At 37.8% G+C, this 21,769-nt stretch overlaps 1 protein-coding gene across 14 annotated transcripts in view; it reads right to left on the reverse strand.

Annotated features, from left to right (window-relative positions):
- Dennd1a (DENN domain containing 1A) overlaps positions 1-21,769 on the reverse strand; it is a 477,089-nt gene that overhangs the window by 326,690 nt on the left and 128,630 nt on the right. For 10 of the 14 annotated variants that reach the window (XM_021633349.2, XM_060390071.1, XM_060390072.1 and 7 more), the window contains one exon: positions 7,226-7,275. The exons of the other annotated variants lie outside the window; for them this stretch is intronic. In XM_021633349.2, the coding sequence (XP_021489024.1) occupies positions 7,226-7,275 (50 nt within the window). The remainder of the gene's footprint in view (positions 1-7,225; positions 7,276-21,769) is intronic. 14 annotated transcript variants of the gene reach the window in all.

Here is a 21,769-nt window from a genome sequence, read left to right on the forward strand (position 1 = left end):
TGACTATAAGCTCAAAGAAAGCCTCATTGTTGATTGGCTTGGTGCAAAGCCCAGCTCAGTCATCACTACTTGGGCCTTAACTTGGCAAGTTTCTTAAAACCAGCTTTTAGCACCTCAAGTTCTTTCCATGGAATAATTATGAGAAGCTACAACTCAGCCCCAAGTATGCTTTGGAAATCAGGGGGATAAATATATATTTTAAAGGCCAGTCCTGAGTAGGAATAATTAATAAAAGGTACTGCTACTAATTGATTGAAGATAAAATTCACAGGAAGGTCATGATTTACAGAGTCTCCCTGACCAATTCAGCTTTCTAACACCTGAGCTGTCATTTGGTGAACCAAGTGATTCAAGTTTGCATTAAAGTGAATGATTCTTTTGGGGATGTTGCAATTTAGAAGGAGACATTTATTATTCTCAATTGAGTCACCTTTTTAATTCCTAGAAGGGATGAAGTACAGGTCATCAAAATCACAAACGTAGTCGACTCATTTTTTTTTCCTCCCCTTGGACAACATCCAACGAACTGTCTGCCAGGGGCAGTCAAACAGAGGTTAACTTGAGGGTTCTAAATTTCCAAGGAATGTATCACTTGCTCCACTAGCTGAGGAAGTCTATGGAAATATTCACTATTTTTCATGAAAAGAAAAAAAAAGGACTAGGGGGTCTGCTTTCTCAAAAGCTGCAGTTCGTTTCCTTTTAATATCAGCATCTGTAATTTCTACAAGAATCAGCAATTTCACAATGATTAAAGCAAAAGGAACCATAGGAACCATGTGATCCAATTTTCTTGTTTTATGGGTGGGAAAACTGAGGCTTAGGGTTTTGTTTTGGTTTTCAAAGTAATTAGGACTAGGGCAAAAATCCAAGCCAAGTTGTGGTTCAATGTCCTTTTCCATCCTGCCATGCTACTCTAAACACAAGGCCAGCCCTCCCCTAGAAGTCTTACCTCAGGTTAAGGAACTAAATTATGACAAGAATGCAGAGTTGTCTTGGCAAATGGATTGTGCTTCTCATTAAGCTCCAGAAAGCACATTTGGGCACCTTCAGAAATAAGCCCAGCTGGCCAGGCCCAGGAACACCCTTAGATACTCTTCCCACACTTAGATGAATGTACAAAACAAGAGAACATATCAAGAATGAAGCTTAGATTGTAACCTGAATGCTACCCTCTAAATGCTAATCAGCTGTTCAAGGTTCTTTCCCGCTAATTTGTTTAATAGGGTGTTTAATATTTTGTTTGAAGTCACTTACAGATTCAGTGCATGAATAGCACAGAGTATGTGGATACGAAGTTTGAGTCTGGTCTTTCAGTAAGAAATGAGACTTTACATGTCAGACTCACTTTGAACTTACCCAATTTTGCACACTGGACTAGGTGCAAACTACACAGGGTGATGTGCTGAAACCACAAGCAGAACAACACAGAGACCTTGTACCTCACATGGCTGACTACCTAACTGCACAGCAGCATCACATTGAGTTGCTATAAAAAGTGAGCACCAGGCCATGAGAATGCCTCATGAACAAGTCATGTTAAGATATTAGCTCTTTTGGGTGGGTGTGGGATGGGGGAGATGTTTGGAGTAATGAAAGGCCCCTGAATAGTTCTACTCAAAAGGAAAGCATTCATCTCAAAACATCTAAAGGAAATTCAAATACAGAGTTGAACACACTAGTTAAGAAAGCCATGGAAATGTTTGAGTTGGAGGCATACATTCAGAAGATATCTGAACAAAGGTGGTACTGAACACTACAGAAATGGTGAGGTCACCTTAGGAAAAGAACTCAGAGAGGCAGAAGAGTGTCTAGGACTCATTCACAGAAACACCAATTGAGACAATAGATAGAAAAAGGACCACCAAAGGAAAAAAAAAAAAAGAGAGAGAGACAACCACCAGGCAGAACAAACAGGAGGGAAGGTCACCTGCCCTGATGCATCAAGATGAGAAGGGAAAATAATGATCACTGTGAATGATAAGGAGGCCTTAGGTAGCCTTGGTTAGAACAGTTGTAGCTGAAACACAAAAGCAAGAGAGGCTGAAGAATACTGAGGAATGAGTTGACAGTCATAGATAACTCTTTCAAGCAATAAAGAACCAGACAGTAACTGGGTGGGGAGAGTTTGGGATGGAGAAATAACAAAAGTTGTTTCTAAGCCACTGAGAATGACATAGGAGAGAAAAGACAAAATAGTGAGAGCTGTACTTTGTATAAAAAAAAATAAGTTACTGTACCTCTCTGATCTCTTCTGTAAAATCAATCATCATACTGCAAAGTGGTTTTAAAGATTATAAATCAAGAATATAAAGTAACTAGTACATAGTAGGCACAAAACAAAAATGACCATGGTTGTTATATATAAAACATGTATGTATGTTGTATACAAAATTCATGATCCAAACTAAAACACTGTCACCTCTGCTTACTGTAGCTTACTAATAATCACCTGAAGAACTGTCTACTGACAACTTACCCTGTCCTTGAGAGTTCATTAACTGCTAGGCAGGAGACAAGCTTTATCAAATTCTACCTCCCATCCTGACTTTCTGTGAACTACAAAGCTTTCCTACATATGTATGTACACCTTGGCATTTGCCTGAGCCTCAAGCTTATCATCCCTGCATAGAGAACCAAGTATGGAGAATGACAGTCTTCCAAGAGTTCTGGGCAGGAACAATCTGTTGCTGACTGTTAAAAAAAAAAAAAAAAAAGAGTATAGCCCTTCTACTCAAGAAAACCACCAGACATTTCTAAGGAAAAACAAACAAACAAAAGAAAAAAAAACAAACAAACAAAGATCAGCCCCGATCTTGTCTATATAAGCCTGACAAAATAAACTGTCAATAACCACAGAATTTAAATATATTAAAACTAGAGGAGAGAACTTCCCAGTTCCCAGGAGAGAAGTCATACACTCCCTCTCGGACACAGCAAGTCAAGGAGAGTACCCAAAGGGTACCTACATCTCTCAACAGGCCACCCCACACCCTGTCACTCAGGCCAATTACCATGCTACTCACTAATGCTGTAGAAATGACTATGAGACACAGCAGAACCAATCATTTACACTAAGCTAAAGGGCTAAAGTCTAGCAGAACAAATATATGGAGCAGAAACAGAAGTATGGGAAGGTCTATACTGATGCACTAACCAAGAGACAACTCTATATCTGTGTAGAAGTCATTTTCTTCAGTTATCTAAATTTTGTACTTTTCTACCGTAACTATACATTATTTCAAAAGAAATTACTTTATGCTGTGTTAGCTAATGACAGAGTATGGTAAAGCAAAAAAAAAAAAAAAAAAAAAAAAATGTAGAACATTTTGCAGCAAAATGAAGGCTTTGTAAAACAGTTCCCTCCACACACTAAGTAAATACCTTATTCCACACCTTGAGCACATTACTGAACCTACCTAGGCCTTTGTTGCCCATATGCAGAATACCAAGCGTAATAATACTGCAAATAGCTTGTGTGTCAGCATAAGAAAAAAAACACTGTACAGTGCTCACCAGATACCAGATACAAGCTAACATACCAAGTAGCATCTGAGCCCCTCTTGTGGCTGCATCTAAAACCATGAAACCGTGTCACTTCGTTTTGTATACCTGGTGAGTCTAGAATGGGGCATGTCTCCCATTTACTCTGAGAAAGTGCTTTTATCACTAACAATGAACCCTTCCTGAGACAATGCAGAAACTCAGTGCTTACTTTACTCCTGCCACCAAGGGCTTCAAGACAGTAGTGGGTAGAAAGAACTCTGGAAGGGAATGAGTTCCTTCCCCAGCATTGTGACTGTGGTTATGATGATAGATAAGACCTTTCTCTTCTGTGGATCTTGACTTCTCTTCTGTAAAATGGAATGTCTGCAGCAAATGCTGCACTCTCAGACCCGGTAGGCACATTTTCAGAGCCTTCTGTGGCCAGAGCCCAATCTCTCACAGTACACGGCAGCCTCCCTCCCCAGCAGGCTCCATCTGCTCTGGCTGAACATCTCCAGGCTCACTCAGGGTTTCCCCTCTGCTTTGCTCTGTGGTGCATATGGAGTGTTAGGCTCACTCTTCTACTTACCTACTTCTTGCTGGTCTGGCAGACTCAACACAAGTCTCACCCACCATAACAAGTTCTCTCTGAACATGTTAGTCTTCTGTTACCTAGACATTCTTTCAAACAGTGTTTAAAATGTCTTTACAGAACATCTTGAACTATACTGGGAAACACACAGAGGACAGAGTTTCATATCTGAGACCATTTCTATATTCTGCATATACCTGAATAAGCTCCTACTTTCACACCACTGCTGAAAGAGTAAGGGAGGAAGTAACCAGTCATGGTAGCACTTTGACTAAAATTAACTAGGCACTCAAAATTAATTTTCCTTCCTTTCCCCCCTCCCTCGGTTTCTCTACTTTGATAATTAGTCTTTCTCTACAAGGTGATCTAGTGGGAGATGAAACCTAGGACAGGCTATAAGCCTAGCAGCTCGTAATTCCTCCACAGTCAAGACAGTCTCAAATAAAGGACACTTACTTGCTCTTTTCTCTTGCAGCTGGATGATAAAATGAGATAATACATGAGAAAGACTCTTTGCAGAGCTACTAGCATTATTATTTTTGATAAGTCCTAGTTTCAGAAAGAACAACCTTAAAACAGCACAAGAGATGGCAAAACGTCAGTGCTGATGGGTGACTTGATGACCACTGTGAAGGTCCCACTCTTGATACAGACTAGAATGTCAGAAAGTTGCATGACTATTCCATAAGGAAGAAAACCATAGAACCTGAAATCAGAAAACACTTTCATCTAGGACACTGCTCATCTCATCTCCCAGTCTTGTCTATTTGCTAAGTCAAATAGTTCCAAAGATGTGGGTAAACTTGCGGACCTCAAAATCTGGGTTTATCTATTTGACAGTGTTAACAACTAATTTAAAAAAGAATTCTGACATTAAGATCTCTATATTTCTCACAAATGACTCTAGTTATGATAATCTTTTCTATACTGAGTTATGTCTACCTAAGAGGTACAAAAAAAGAAAAACTATGGTCTCCCAAATAAAGTGAGATCTTTGTTTTGCTTTTTGGGGGCTCCAGTAGAAGTTACCTTAGGGAATATAATACTATGTGAAGATGAACAATTACACACTGAATGTCAAAATATATGCCTAATAATGTTGCAAAATAAAAAATAAAAACACCAGTGGTATGAGTGATTTGCACATATGTGTTTTTTACAAGAAAATATTTTTCCAGTAGCAATAAAGATGTATCCAATGTTACATGTGACAAAATAGGAAGAGAGAGAGACAGTGTGTGTGTGTGTGTGTGTGTGTGTGTGTGTGTGTGTGTGTGTGTTTCAGAATTATCCCTGAAGGAGTTCTACTTTACTTTTAGGACAGAATTATGCAGATGGGCAGGCAAGCAAGGTGGTGCGTGCAGTGTAAATGAGAGGTATGTGTTTGTGTGTACACATGTGAGTGCATACTACATACGGTGAGGCATGTCTTCTAATATTAGTTTACAAAGTCAATTAAATAATACTTATTTGAAACAGATCACCATTCTAGCAAGTAGTCTTATCAAAATGTCTTACAAATTTTGCTAAACATCTAGCTACATTTAGCTTTATTAATTTGTATAACTGTGTCTTTTCAGTTCCTTAGGTGACTAGAGATTTTATACACTGCTGATTCATACATATAAATATAAAATTTTTATTAAACATCTATCAACAATACCCTATACTTCTTGCTATTTTTTAGAAGCAATAAGATAGGGAGGAGAGAAGAGACACTCATTATACACACAGGCCTTCTTAAAATTAAGGCTATTCTGTTTTGAGCACTGACCTACTATTGAGATATCCTGGTACCAGGTTTTAGGATCTCTGAATCTAAGCACTACAATGGCAGACTGGCTTAAGCACAAAGCGTGAGAACAGGGAGAACACTGATGCTAAGCGGCTGGCAGCATTCCAGAGCTGCGTTTAGTATGGAAACTCCTTTGGCTACCAAGTCTCATCGGACACCACTCTTAGGCTTATGTCAAATGAACCAGGATACTGCTATTACAATATATAGAAAAGAATCAGTAGCACACTATCCACATACATGCTAAACCACCTATATCCTTTAGATCATGCCTTATTTGTGGATGCTAAAAATACATGATAGAACCTCCTGAAGAAGGTTTATACTTTACCCAGCTTTCTTGGAATATGTTTTAAAATTCATTAATCATAATTTGCTTATTTTCTACAAACTCTCTAACACTAAAAGTGGAATTTGAAAAACAAAACAAACAAAAAACAGAATGCACATAGAGTCTCAGTTCCATTTCCCAAGAAAACCAAAAAGAGACAAGGAAGTAGACAAATGAATAATCACAAAAATAACACTTCACTAGCACAAAGACCACACAAACAGTTCATGAAAATAAAATAAAGATCAGCACCTCATCATTTGACTAACAGTAATAAATTACAATTAAAGAAAGTTAAATGAAGTTTTTGAAAAATTGCTGTCATAGTGCAGGGGATTAGTTAACAACAAAACAAAATGAGCCTCATAGCATTTCAGTTATCCTAGAGTTCTTATAGTTTTACCTTTCCCTTGAATCACTTCTCGTGATATGAATACTAAAGACTGTTTAGAAGCTTGTGTATGCTTTAGTATTCATGCCTATAGAAAATGCTGATTCCCCAGAGACACTACCTTCAGTCACTTAACCCCAATGTAAAACACCATCTAGCAACTTATCTTCTAAGCAGTAAAGTGCTTCTAAACAAGACAGCTCCTTATCTATTTAAATTTTGAGTTGAAACCAAGGAAAAACAAACCATAAGGCCAGGCGGTTGTATATCATTAGTTTAAGCCAAATATAATAATACTTAAATATAAATTCAACAGTATTGAATTAAATACCAACCATTCTTAATCATGGTTTAAGTCTGGTAACCAAAATCAAAAAGTTAATGCCACACAAAATACATCTCACAAACTATGGAACACATAGCTCTAAGCTTTAAACTTTTTGATAGTGTCAATAAAATTCCCAAAAAAGGAGAATACTGCAACTCTCCTTGGAGCAGAGGTGCTTTAAATCATGGTTAAACAGACAGAATGTTAAGAATGGCATGGCTTTTATTTTCTATAGCAGGTTTATTGCTACTTTTTTTTTTTTTTTTTTTTTTTTTTACTAATAAAGTTTGAAAATCTGACACTACCTGTCCACATAGAAGGGAAAACAAAACTTGGTCAAAGTCTGTAGAACTTCCTGTGGAGAAAAAGAGAGATAATTTATACATCTAATGGGACCAATAAATCTAACATTAATCACAGAACACCATCTAGCAACTTTACCCTAAAGAAGGAAGAGACAGATGAAGAAATATGTGCTTTATCAATTACACAGGAGAAGTACGAGGCAGTCAATCATGAGAAATAATAAATGTGATCAAACTTCATTAAAAATGAAAAATTAATCAAGAACCACACATGGGCAAGCAGCAGGAGCCACGCAGGGAAGCTCCGAAGGGAGGGAGGTGCTTGGGTTGCTGAGTGTTAACACCCCTCCAGGGACCATCTCCAGCCTGACCATATGGATCAGAGTGAATAACACTGAGCCACATGGGTTTGGCCTGGCAGGGCCGCTGTTGCTGGCACTGTTTTTGCTTGTTACCTAGGAACAGAGGGGGCCAGGATTAGACAACGCTTCCCACCATCAATAGGCCAAATTACAGCAGAATAAAAAGCCAACTTGAAGATAACTGTTCCTGAACATTCTTAACTTCATTTTTAGAGTTTAAAACTTTATTTAGCTGTTTTATCAAGAGGTTGCCATTTTTGGCATACAGTAATTTTGGAAAACTATGACCACTGTTTTTAGTTAAACATCATTACCATAATTAGACATACTTACCTGCTTGAAACTTATGAAAATCTGAAGCAAACTATCAATATGAATAAATGTTTTTACAAATCCTGAGGTACATCAAAGCATGCAGTTTTGTTAGGAGAAAGGTACAAAAAGTAGCAACATCTCAAAAGTTTACTTATAAAAGACAGTGTTCTTATAGTAAGACAAGAGCATTGGAACATGTAACACAACATAGTGGGGGAAACTTTTCCTAATAGACACATTTTACATATACATATGCACATAAATGCACACAGCTAATCATAATTAACTACTACTTCCTTCATAGAATTAACTATAGCTTGACTTAATTTTTCCACAGGCTTGGGCGGCCCACAGTTGGTGCTTATTGTAAGGTCACTGACCAGTGTTATAAATTTTAAAAAGTATTCCTTTCATGAATTTGATTTTCTTTTTAACTATTTAAAATCCCAACCTCAAGACAAAATGAAGAACACATTTTTTGTTGTTCACTGGGAAACTGGTTCGAATTAAAACAAACCTGCCTGTTGCAAATACCAATCCAAGTGATAAATTAAAGATCAGTTTACAAATGTAGCACTTTTTTAACCAATAATAATGAATTATCAATGCTAACTGAATTGATGCTTCTCGCTTCATTTATTTTTAAAACCAGTTCTATCATTCAAGAAATAAACCACATCAATCTAATAATCCATTCAGTGAAGCAGAAAGCACATTGACTTGCTCTGCCAGAGTGTGTTCTGCCAACACAATTCAATTGAGCATATCCTAGTTTTAATATCATTTTGGATTGGGTATATGTAGCACAGCACTGTTAAGGCATGCCATAAAACAGTATGGACTGAAAAAGTAGGTAAGAATATCAGCATGTTTTGAGAGGTATTTACCTATCAGTTGGACATTCTATGTGGCATCAGTAAGTCTACCTACTGTGGTTTTAAACCAGTAGTATGTAACTAAAATAAAGCATCATACAAAGAGACTATATAAAACACTCATTTTAATGTAACTGTAAAATATATATTTACATACAAAACTCCATGACACCATGACAACACCAAAAACATCTCTTAACTTATTATACATTTTTAAAAAGTCAGTATCATGTGCTCACTCATTGGCAACATCAGCAGCTCAAAGACAGTTATCTTGTCCTTTTCAGAAGTTTCAGGTACAGAAAGCACTTCTCTATCTATGCTGGAGTTGTGCTGGCAAAAGAGCTCAAAAGATTTTTTTGAAAGAAAGGACCCCCATAGCTACGAAAAAGCATTGTGCTCTAAAGCAGAGTCAAAGGAATCAAATGTGCCGAACTTATTACTCACTATAATATAGAAACTACTTACCACTTTCTAATGTCAAGAGTAATGACCAACCATGGACTTGTCAGTCAAATAACATTAGAATATGAAAATAACCAATATAGGCTGAGTATAACTCACCCTCCCCAAACTTTCCTTTCTACCCAACAAAGTAGTAGGGTAGGGGAGATGAGGGAATAGGGGATATAGAAATAGGGGATGCAGGCATGTGTTTGCATATTACCGTATGTTTCTTCATGTTTGTGGTGCCACAAGAGTTTGATATTTCAATTTAAACCAAACAAGATGATGGTGTGCTGTCAGAGGGGGAAAATGAGCATCTATCTGGTAAACAGGCATAATCACATGATCTCAGTCAGAACTAAAATACCTACTTGTGAGTTTGGGGATGGGGGGACAAGGGAAGAAACAAGCAATGTTCTTTGTAAATAAAAATTGCCAAAATAAACCAATTTTCTGCATACTGATGTTTTCATCATATATAAATATTCAATTTCCTTATCCTCTTTGTCCAAAGAAAAACACAATTATTCAAATATGGAAAGATCACTCTCTAAGGGAAGGGGAGTAAAACCCTGATTTGAATATTTTTTGAGCCTTCTAGTTATTGCAGAGTATCCCAGAATCTTTCAACACTAATTTTACAGGGGAACCAATCATTGACCAAGGGGTTTTCTCTTGAGAACTATGTCTGGCTAGGGAACTTGGTTTATAGATGTCAGTTTCACTGTTCTTTCCCCCACCCAAGCTCTTTCAGCCAGCCAGCCTCAGCTCAGCCTGCACTCCTGTAGCATAAAGGGGATCTCAGAAATGCAGGGCAGCTGATGAAATGTAAACGACCTCATTGCAAAGGTGGGGGTGGGGAGGACTGTGTTCCAGTTTTCCAGATCAATTCCCAAGTTTATATTTTCACAAATCTTTTTATGTACAGTTTGATTTTTTAGCATTTTAATGAGAAAAAAATGGAAAGGAAAAAAAGTGAATCTATAGTAGCCAGTCACCATAGTTAAAGTGCAGGGCATGAACTAGATCCCAGGAGGGAACCAGTCCACCATGTCACCAATGGCTTTAGGACATTTGCCACCTGGTTCCATGTCCCCAGGTTCCAACTCTTTTCATAATCAAAACACTGCTGACATTATAAACCCCAGATGGGTTTTCTAAAATCCCTCCCAATCAATATATCCAACACATAACTTATTGGAGACAACACTGAGCTCATTGATTAAGGTGAGTTTGGTAGCAAAGTTTTCAAAATAAATGAGACAAGAATACAGTACCCAACCCCTTTGTGTCACCAGACAATTTATGAAACAGCCAATTTCCAAAATGTTTTTCTTTCTAACAGAATGTATGATATTTCATATGGGAAGAAACAGGAGGGGGGCAGTCACAAAACCCTTTCAGTTTTGCATATATTAAATAGCCAGCTGTATGGGAGCAGGAAAGTAATATCCACAAAACTGTCCACCAGGAGACCAAGCCAACACAGCCAAGGCAGGATGAAACAAACAAAGTCAGAAATGAACTAGGGCTAATATTGGTCTACTCTGAGTTTATCTTACCTAATAAGATGTCTCACCTCTGGTCAGAAAGCCCATCAAGGGAATTTTCACACTGTAGAGAAAGAGGGTATGTTCCAACACTGACGCATTCTCTTAAAAACTAAGCCAAGTTTTATATTTTCAATAACCATTATAGAATCAGTAAAACTCTGAAGACTAAATTCAGTGAACTTATCTGGAATCATGAGAAGGTTTGACCATGTCACTCTAAATCTGGGCTATAAAGAAGGGTTGGGTGCAGGCAATCCTGTAACAGACATCCTTCCTAAGTCAAGTGGTTCATTTTCAATTATTCAGTGAAACTTATAAACAAAAGTAACTTTTATTTGGCAAGGACAAAAACAGCAGTCAGACACATCCCACAAATAAGTGCCCCCTGAAGGATGAAAGTGGCAGCTGATATTCGAGTGTCTCCTAAAAGTACAGAATGCTGGGAGATGGGGCACACCTTCTATAAGTGAAGGCTGGAGGAAAAGGTGTGCAAGAAAACATCTAAGAAATACTGTGAATAAATGGGTGTATTTTAAAATATGTAAAACTACCATTAGCCTTTTAAGTGCATTCTAAAAGCTGACAGATCAGCTAATAATTTACTTTGGGGGAGAGGGGTTATGAAGAGGCAGGCAGCCAGTGGAAGAAGGGGGATGGGGGATGAACGAAAGGAGGGCAACCAGTGGGAAAACATTTCCTGGGTTGTTGTTGTTGTTTTTTATAATATCTAATTTGTTTATTTCAAAACTGTAGGTATGTGAGGAAAAGAGAAGCTCAAATTCCTAACATACTGTGTTTAAATTGTTTGGGTTTTTGTTTTGTTTTGTAGCATGAGGGAAAGCTGACCCTCCAACTCCTGCAAGTGAGAGCAGTGCCACTGATGGGAAAGAAAAGCCTTTGATTGATAATCTTAAAACTTGAGCTAAAAGTTACAGAACACATACAATCTAATCCAAACATACAAAAAGCTAACAAAATTTGTCCTTTAAGCCATTTCAAGTTAAAGGCAGAGACTCCAAGGAAAAGCTGACAAAAGTTTCTAATGTTTATGATTAAGAATGGTAAAGCAGAGTCTCCTGGAAGCTTAATTAGCATCAAGTTCAAGGATGTTAATCTGAAGTTTTCTAAATGTGAAATCAGTAAATAAAATTTTATTTTTCCAATATAAGCATCAAATTAAATTCAAGATCCATATCATGGTTAAAAAAAAATTTTCCCCTCTCTCTCTCCCTCCCAGTAAGACAAAGAGGCTTTGAAAAAGGGTTTTACAGAATGGCCTTTCAACAATGAACATTTCTGCTCAAATGCACTGTCTGCCAATTTTCTCTTTTAAGAATATTCAATATTTACTCCCAGCTTATTTTTTATAATTTTAATTTTTAGTTATGCATATAATTATAGACTTTGAATTATACCTAACATTTAGAATTAACGTGGTAATTCAAAGGTAACATTATAATCAAGTAAATTCATCATACTCTGTAAGGGTATCATATCAATTTCTTCCATATAATCTTTTTAAGTCATGCTGGGACCAAACTCAGGGCTTTGGGCATTCCAGGTAAGCACTCTACCACAGAATGATCTTCCCAACATTCCCAGCATATATTAACTTTTTATTTACATTATCAAAGACTTTCAAATACAATAAATGAAAGTTCCAATAACCAAAGACCTACTTTTACACAGCAATATCTATGACTTCTCAAGTCCAAAATAAAAATTCAGAATTTGGTTTCAAATTTTAACAAATTTAGTTTATCCTTTTTTGTGTGTTCTTTCTTTTCACAAAATAATTCCCTACAGACAAATTGTTCTTTTGTCTCAACTGATTAACTTTAAACTTCATAGCAAAGGGTTAAAAAACTAGAGAGGCCATCTTAAATGACAATACAATTCTCAAGTTTGGTTTCAAATAATTCACAAGTTAACAAATTATTTGGTTACCATTTCATACAATTAATATTTGGTGACATCCAGTAGTACAGTTCCTTAGACTTCATATTACTCCTCTAAATTGTTTTTAGTTTGATCATTTCCTTAATCATTTATATACCCGTTATCTGAGGGAGGGGAGGGGAGGGGAGGGGAGGGGAGGGGAGGGGAGGGGAGGGGAGGGGAGGGGAGGGGAGGGGAGGGGAGGGGAGGGGAGGGGAGGGGAGGGGAGGGGAGGGGAGGGGAGGGAAGGGAAGGGAAGGGAAGGGAAGGGAAGGGAAGGGAAGGGATGGAAAAAAAGAAGAAAAGGAAAAAAGAGCACTGATAAAAAATACTATTTTGTAAGCATATTAAAAGCTGTCAGCTTTTAAATATTTTAAATGCACACAAAAATGTGCACAGATGGGCATCTTTTCTGCTCACATTAGTCTAGGAAAAAAAAATCTTTCATTATCAAGCTCAAAGTCCTTGAATTTTTTAAACTTAATTGTGCCTCTATTTCTTAGAATTCACACCCCAAGGCCAAAGCTTTCCTGCCACCAGTCCTTCAAATCTGACTTGGACATTACACGGGAGGAGGCTCCAAGCCTCCCTGAGGTCTCACTCCTTTTACAACACACGAAAAAGCAGTCGATAATGGGCCCATGCTGAATTCACTGCTCCCCACGTCTCCTCTTGGGACACAAGCCTAGCAGATGTGATAAAAACTGTGTCAGAGAAGTGGCTCTAGTTTGTGCCTTAATGACAACTTAAACCTCTAAACCAACACAACCAAAAGATGAACAGAGCTGGCTGTTACCTCTCTCTGCTGCCAATCTTCCAATATCTTGAAACTAAATTAGCGCCTCTCCCCACAACTTCCCCTGCCACCCCTCAAAATCCATTCTAATTTTAAAAGATAAATGAGTTCAGAAAACACACTGGTGGCATAAGTGTCTGGGTGTTGTGTGTGTGTGGATTCCTATAATTAAGCGCTGACACATATTTCATAGAATTTGTATTTTTCTCAAGGTATGATTGAGCATTCAGATGTCATAAAAGACTACCTACTAAACTCCCTCTGATCACTACCCCAGAAACCATATTCACATATACTGCTGGGAGACTTACAGGCTCCAAAAAATACCTAAAGGTCTAAAGACTATTTTTAAACATGTTCAAACATAGGAGAGGTGATATTCTGAGTTAATGAAACATTCTAATTATTAAAATTTATACAGGACAATTTCTTAAACCATAGGTGGTTATACTTTTAACTTGTAAGAACTCTTTGTCTTATCTAATGATATGGTACCATAAAAATTGATTTAAATATGTACCTCTGATAACATTTTCTAAATTCTATAATTCAGCCTTCAGATGATGGGTCTTTTTACCCAGTATCTTGAAAGCCTATTCAGCCACAATTGCATACCCACTTAATCAGCAATCATTGTTCTGGGATGCGGGACTTTGTTGTCAAGACAAGCACCAAAACCTTTAAAAAAATTTTTTTTTTTTTTCAGAACTGGCATAAGAAAAAAGTGATCTTTGTCAGACAAGGACAAATTTATGCAAATCTTTTATAAACATTCACAAACATTTATTTAGCTTTTGAAATGTTGGCCTCATTTGAGAGCATGAAAATGAGGGGGGAAGTAGGAAAACGCAAAGGACAGCTTAGAAGCTGGCACGCTACATAAATATTCAGAAGGAAGATTATAGGATTCATGTTAGGCTGTCTTAGGCTTCTCCAAAGTCCACATAGAATAGCAAAGAACAAAACTAACGAGAAGTGCAGCAGATGTTAGACAATGCATCGGCCTCTTTTCCTCTCTCACTTGGCTATACTTGGACGCTTTTATATTTCCTTTCAATATGGTTAGGTCATTCAAGGATTCTCCTATAGACTCTGTATTGTGGCTACAGATCTATAAGCTGGGGGTCTGTCAGCTTTCCAAAAGTTTCCAATGAAAAGGCATTATGCAAATTCTACCTCTCTTACCCTCTTTCAGGGGGAAAAAGCCTCCAGTATGCAGTCATCAGAGTATTGGAAGCCCCAGCCTTCATTTCTGTATGGCTGTGTTTGCCTCAGGGCCACGCTGCTTGTTTTGACAGTGGATCCCCCTAGATAGTTGGGATTAGTCGAGCTTGTTTAGATAAACTTGAAATCAAGGCCTTCTCTAGGTAGACAGCTAGATGTAGCTACCGAGTTTCCAGCTGCCTCCTCCTTTCATCCCCAAACAACTGCAGATTCACAGTAGCTATCACAGCCACAGGCTATGTCACATACATAAGTACAAAATTAAAGGCTGCTAAGAGAAGCCTTTGTAAGTCTTAGTGCTAAAATAAGGAATCTGTACTGCTTGGTTTATACAAATCATTCTAACACTACCAGTATGGAACTGAACCTATCCGTTAACAAGGCACGTAAATCAAGGCTCCTAGATTCTTCTGATGCATGGAATCATGGTTTAGTAATTTACCTAACCTCCACTTACTAGCTCTTCCATGAGGGTAATAGCTAAAAATGTTGAAAAGAAAACAGCAGCCTTTATTTATCCACTGCTAGGGAATGTTAGATACCATCAACAAACACTGCAATCAGAAAATGGAAGTCAAACTGTAAATTAGACCTGCTTTGGAAAAAGTATTATTTAGGAATTGATTAGACAGAGTTCCACTGCACTGTCATCTCTATTTCACAACTAATATTTCTCACAACTTACACTGAAAGGAGGACAGAAGGAGTCAGGATTGAGAGACTTACAGTCAGAATAGACTAATGGCATCCTGTTACAGAGACAGAAGACAGGTGATATGAAACACTAGCATAACCAGAAAATTACACAAGAGGTTTCCTAAAATCTAACATTCAACATTTTAATCTTTTAAATAAAACAAAGGAAAATAATTCAACCTCATATATATATATATATATATATATATGTTTTCTTTTACTCTAGTTTCAACATAGAGGAACTAACAATTACCTGTAGCTGTCTGAGACAAACCAAGCACAGCAACTGGACTAGCATAGGCTTGAACATTTTCTAGGACTCTTCTGTGATATCACACTGTTTGTAAGTCCTTTCCTTCTCTATGTACTGTCAAGTCACACAAGGCTTTCAGTCAACTGTTTCACTTATCACCGTGTGTTCTCTGGAGTCAGCAGCTCAAGTCTCTATTTCAAAGAGAAGCCCTAAAGTATTGAAGCTATTCTGGAGCTACACTGTCATGTGCTTCATTTCTTTGACAACTTAGGACATAAAAAGATGTTTAAGAACACATTCCTTTTTTCTCTAAAGAGCCTGCAGTAAATATTTCAGGCCTTGGGAGTCAGTTATATTTTCTTTCACAGTCTACTTTTGAAGTCCCTAAAAGGGGTCAAAAGGTAATAATAATCATAATTTGAAAGCCACAAAATAAAATAAAATAAAATAAAATAAAATAAAATAAAATAAAAGCAACAACAACATATCCCCACAGTCAGGCATGGTAGCACATACTTATAATCCTAGTACTCAGGAGGCTGAGGTAGAAGGATCATGAACTTAACAAAACCTGAGCTACACAGTGAGACACTCTCTCAAAACAACACACACACAAACACAAAGAGACATACATAGTCAGACACACATACACACACACAAACCTACTAGAAATACTAGTCGCAGTTTTCTAGTCAGAATCTGACCAGCTGACTACTGTGAGTAAACCTGAGCAAAATGCCAGTCACACAGCTTCAAAGAGGAGGAGGAGGAAGAAAGAAATCACTAATATTACACAGCAGTATCCTAAACTCTAGAAAATCCTAGGAAAGCAGTTCTCACTCTGTGGGTCATGACCCCTTTGGGGATCAAATGACCCTTTCACAGGGTTCACATATCAGATATCCTGCATCTCAGATATTCATATTACAATTCATAACAGTAGCAAAATTATGAAATAGCAATTAAATAATTTTATTGTGGGGATCACCACAACATAAAGAACTGTATTAAAGGATCATAGCATTAGGAAGGTTGAGAGCCACTTTCCTAGGAGTTAAAAGGGTAAGCTAACTGTACTAGTTCTGTGGTAAACTGGCACTCACATGTGATTGTTGCTAAATGGCCAAATGTCTACTACATGTAATTTTAACAGAAAACTTCTTAAAATATACAGCAAGATTGTAAGAGTCTGTTCCAAAACCCAGCATTCACAACTGTCTTGTGGCTTCAACTTATCACAGAAGCATTTCTTCCTTTCGTTGACAATCCCCAGGTGAAGTCTATGAGTTTTCTAAGGAGAAAACAATTCCATGGTCTCTAAATTTGTCACCATCTTTCCATATGAGATTCATTTTGTTTGTAATTATTTCTGAAAGCAGCATTAGAGGACGGGAAGGTTTTCCTGATGTTCCACTCAGTACTCACTCCCATTCTGTTACTCGTCCAACATTCTGTTAGATAAAGAAAGTGGATGGCCTTCTTCCTGGCCCCCTCTCTAAACCCTTTCCATTAACTCTGTTTCTCAGGACTTTCCCTTCCTTCCCTTTCTGCAGCCTCTTCTACCTATACTTGTCTACTATACTTACTAGGTAAATGAGTCAACTGAGTCCTCTGTTTTGGGCGGCCTCCCCAGTTCTAGGTCCCTATTGCAAAGCCTAATCACCATTCTGCCCTACACTTCACACATACTTCCAGTTCAACATGTCAAAGATCCAGGCTAGCCATTATGTTCTTATACAGCTCAGACTCCATCAGACCCCCACTCCATCAGAACAAGAAAGGCTCTTAGAATACCACTGATCCTTTCTGGGGGCAGATGATCCATTTGTTTGACTAAAACTCAAACATTCACCATAGCTTTTGGATTTCAAAATAACTTGAAAAGAAACGTCTTTGGGTCCCTAAAACCTTTCCAAGTGTTTGGAAACATGGCAGTTCCTAAAATCAAGTCTACTTTAAGACTGTCTTAGAAAAAGAGAGCAATGTTTCCCTAAGTGTGTCATTTAAGCATGCTACTAAGCAGGCACTTCAGTAGCAAACAATGTGCTAGAAGCCAGGGATGAGACAGACACCAGTTAGGTGTGGCCCTTTTTCACATGGAATGAAATCTAGCTGGAGAGACAGAGGCTAATGAAATAAATGCATTGATGGTTCATTCAAACTTCACAGGAACTATGAGAGAAAAGAAAGCTCTAGACAAAATAGCAGAGACTTGAATTTAGACATAAGGGTCATAAATGGCTTCTCAGAAAGTGACAGTGTGAGGAAGGCTTAAGGGTTCCCTATGCAGTGACCTCTGCCAACCCATCCATTTTTACTCACCATCCCCTCTCTTCTCACCAAGCAAGAAGCTTCCTTTAAGCTCCTGTCCTGGTGTTTCTTGCTTAGTAGCCTTTGCTCCCGCTGCTGCTTTTGCCACTTTTTCTATCCATTTCCCAGTCTTGCCTGGTGAATTTCTGCTTACTCCTTAAGCCTCATGCTCATGCACTGTAACTCAATGGAGAGTGTGGAGCACCTGCACATGACTCTCCAGCTCAACTCCATTCTCAGCCCATCTAGGTTCTAGGCACTGATACTCTTCTTCATGAGTTCTTCCTAGCTCCTGAGTTCCTGTAAGAATCCGTGAAACTAGATGGCAAGCCAAAGACTTGCATTTACCAGAAAATCAAGCTTTAAAAATTAAAATTTATTCATGGCATCAAAATAACGAAAGAAATGGAGAAGACTACTCAAGCCAGTATAAATGTATTAGTGAGATACATTTAAGAATATGGATTATATACATAATTTCAAAGACTAAATTTCTTTGTGACTAAATTAATAAATATCATGTGACTATGAATCCTGCCCATCTAGACTTTGGCTTTTTTTATTCCACATGTCAGTGGTCATCCATTTTCTTGAGGGGATTTTTAAGTGGCAATTAAAAAGAAACTGAGAGTCAGGTCTTATACCAAAAGTTCTACCTATGTTCAGTAAAATCTCATGCAGATGTTATCCTCTTGTAGATGAATTTGAGCTTGAACATGAATAAAATTAGCTTCACATGAACTGGTGGAGGAACAGAAGAGACTGTGCATCTCATGCTTTGATTAGTTTCAAGCACATAGCTACAGCTTTCAGGAGCAGCTACTATGCTCAGTGAAGCTAAAGCCTGTCACCTATCCTACATTCCAGCTGCAGCTGTGGGATGAAGATTTGTGCTGACAGGTCTCAGGGAGGAGCAACCTTACTCCCCCATTATACCTTTGTAATTACTGTGTTCACTTTCATGCTCAGAAGTCCCATGTAAGATGTTGTAGTGCACCAGAGCTTGAAAGAGTTGAGAGACAGACAGACAGAAAGAGAGATCACAGCTTGTCTGGAAGACAAAAAAAAAAAAAAAAAAAGGCCTATTTCACCTAGCTTACTTGAGAAACTGAAGAAGAGTGTTGGAAGACTTAGTTCTCAATCACCTGACTCCAGACTCATCATATGCTTTATTTCCTTTGTGTTACAAATGGAGATAATTATGCTTTTTCATTTGTCCTATGTTGTTCAAATTCTGAACTCACAGAGCACAATGTGAACACTGTTAAGTTTTTTAATATTATATATAAAAATCTTGCATCTTAGCACCCATGCACTACCACGTCCAAGACCAAGTCCAAGAGCCATGAACATAAAACAGGCAAACATCCCAGCTTCCTACCTGGAGGAAGACAATACACAGGCAAGTGTTAAGTGTCTTGGATTTTTGGCTAAAACTATGGACAAAGCAGGGGCTAGAAAAAATGTCTTAAGAATTAAGAGCATTGGCTGCTCTTCCAGAGGACCCCTGTCCAATTCCCAGAACCCACACAGTAGCTCACAACCTCTGTAACTCCAGTTTCAGGAAGCCCAACACGTTTTTACGGCCTCTGTGGACACCAGGCATATAATACACAGATATAAACATGGGTAAAATATCCATGCACATAAGATAATTTTTTAATAAAAGAAATATGGTCATGGTAAAAAAAAGTACTCTCTGGTATAACTAGACATACAAAAGAGGTGACTTGTAAACCACAACCTTTTTTAAAGTCAGTATTTACCAGGTAAGTGGGTTGTGTAAGAAGATTTTATGGATAAAAACAATGTGAAACATTACATCATACATTTTTCAAGGTTGATAGGTAATAAATAATCCTTGATAAATATAATTTTCTTCAAAGACAACCCTATGTACCAAATACACACAAAAAAGAAATAATGTCAATAATTTTATAAATTTCTTTTCATTTCTACTCATCAACCCCTGCTCCATGCTCACAGTCTGGACTTCCTACTATGTCACATTTAAAATCTGAAACTGACTAAAGTTAGTTAGAAATTATAATGGTCAGAGGAATCTTTACCACACTACATATAACCCTTTCAAAATGAAAGGACCCTAATAATACAAAGCCCATACACAACCAAAAAGGCTCATTTACAAGGATGGTGGGACCTATTAATAAATTTCTGAGGCTTTCGACACCAGACTCTTGACATACAGATTTTATAACTGTAATAAAAATTTTAAACTACTTGAAACCCCTTCGTCACCATTTTAAAAGCTTTTACATTTTTTAGTACATCTTAGAACATAAATATGCAAGAATGGTTTCCCTCTCTTTCTTTCCTTGGCGAATCACTTGTGATCATCTTTATGACTCCAAAGTTCATTCTGAACAAGAAGGAATGTCCCAGACTCTTACAGAGAAGGATCAGGAAATCTCAAGTCAAAGATTGTCTATCATTGTCAGCCTTAACAACTGACAAAGTGCCACACAACACTAGCTTGCCACCTTAAGTCTACTTCTAATAACCGGAGAGTTTACAATTACTGGTTACAGTTAGATGCTAGGTTATTTTCTGGTTTTGTTTCCACTCCATGCACTTTGATTCATGTACTCCTGACCCAGATCCTCTAAGGTCTTTCCTGTGACCATTTTTTTTTTTTTGTTTTTTGTTTACAAGAGAGGAAGTAAAATTTCAAAATGTAAATGGCAGCACTGAGATTTAAACCCAAGCAGTCTGCATCCAAAGTGCATGCTCTTAATCACCACTGTCATGCTTCTGCACTCACATATATCATATTATTCACCAAGCCCCTCATCAGTCTAACACTGGCTATAGCCATTTCTATGTCTAGAAATTTAGACTGACAAAACAGACAGACACATAGACAATAGAATAAAAGGAGTAAATGTTCCAAGCTGAGGCCTGACATAACAGTTCAATCAGGGCAAGTTTCTCTGGCAAGGTGACAAAAACTAAGCAGAAGTGCTCTGGTGTGGGAGTGAGAGAACAACATTCCAACCATAAAAACAATTTGGACAGAAACACTAAGAAAAAGAGAAAAGAATGCTGGAAAATGATCAAAATACACACCTGTTACTAGTAGAGATAGTAAAGGGAGACAAGCACTGAAGCTGAAGCAAGGTCAGATGGTGACCAGACTTCAAGCTTAGAAATTTAGACACCTCCTGAAGGTATCAGCAACCATCACCATGAGGTCTAATACAGAAATGGGGCATGGAAGCACACGCTTGTAATCCCAGGATTCAATGGTAATGGATCATAACTTCAAGGCCAGACTGGGCTACACTGTGAGATGGTAAGTCAAAACAAACAAAATAGGAAGAAGATAAAAATGAAGATTTTACCTACAGAGGAGTAGTGTGATCTGACTTATGTTTCAGAATACTATCTCTAGCCATCTTATAAACCAGTGATTCTCAACCTTCCTAATGCTGCAATCCTTTAATATAGTTCCTCATGCTGTGGTAATCCCTAGCCATAAAATTAGTTTGATTGCTACTATTATGAATTCTAATGTTAGTATCTCTGTTTTTCAATGATTTAGGTGATATCCATGAAAGGATCCTTCAACCCCAAAGGGCCATAACCCACAAGCTGAGAACTGCTGCTATAGAAGATAGTGACTTTGGGGTCACTGGGTTGCTGGCCATTCAAAAGTATACACATGAAGAAAAGCTGAGCATGTAAATGCAAAAGGAAATAGAGAGCTTGGAAAGACCAGATAGTGATTTAGGGATGAAAATAAACAAGATCCAGG

Source organism: Meriones unguiculatus, chromosome 8 (genome assembly GCF_030254825.1).
Source record: "Meriones unguiculatus strain TT.TT164.6M chromosome 8, Bangor_MerUng_6.1, whole genome shotgun sequence".
Taxonomy (NCBI): domain Eukaryota; kingdom Metazoa; phylum Chordata; class Mammalia; order Rodentia; family Muridae; genus Meriones; species Meriones unguiculatus.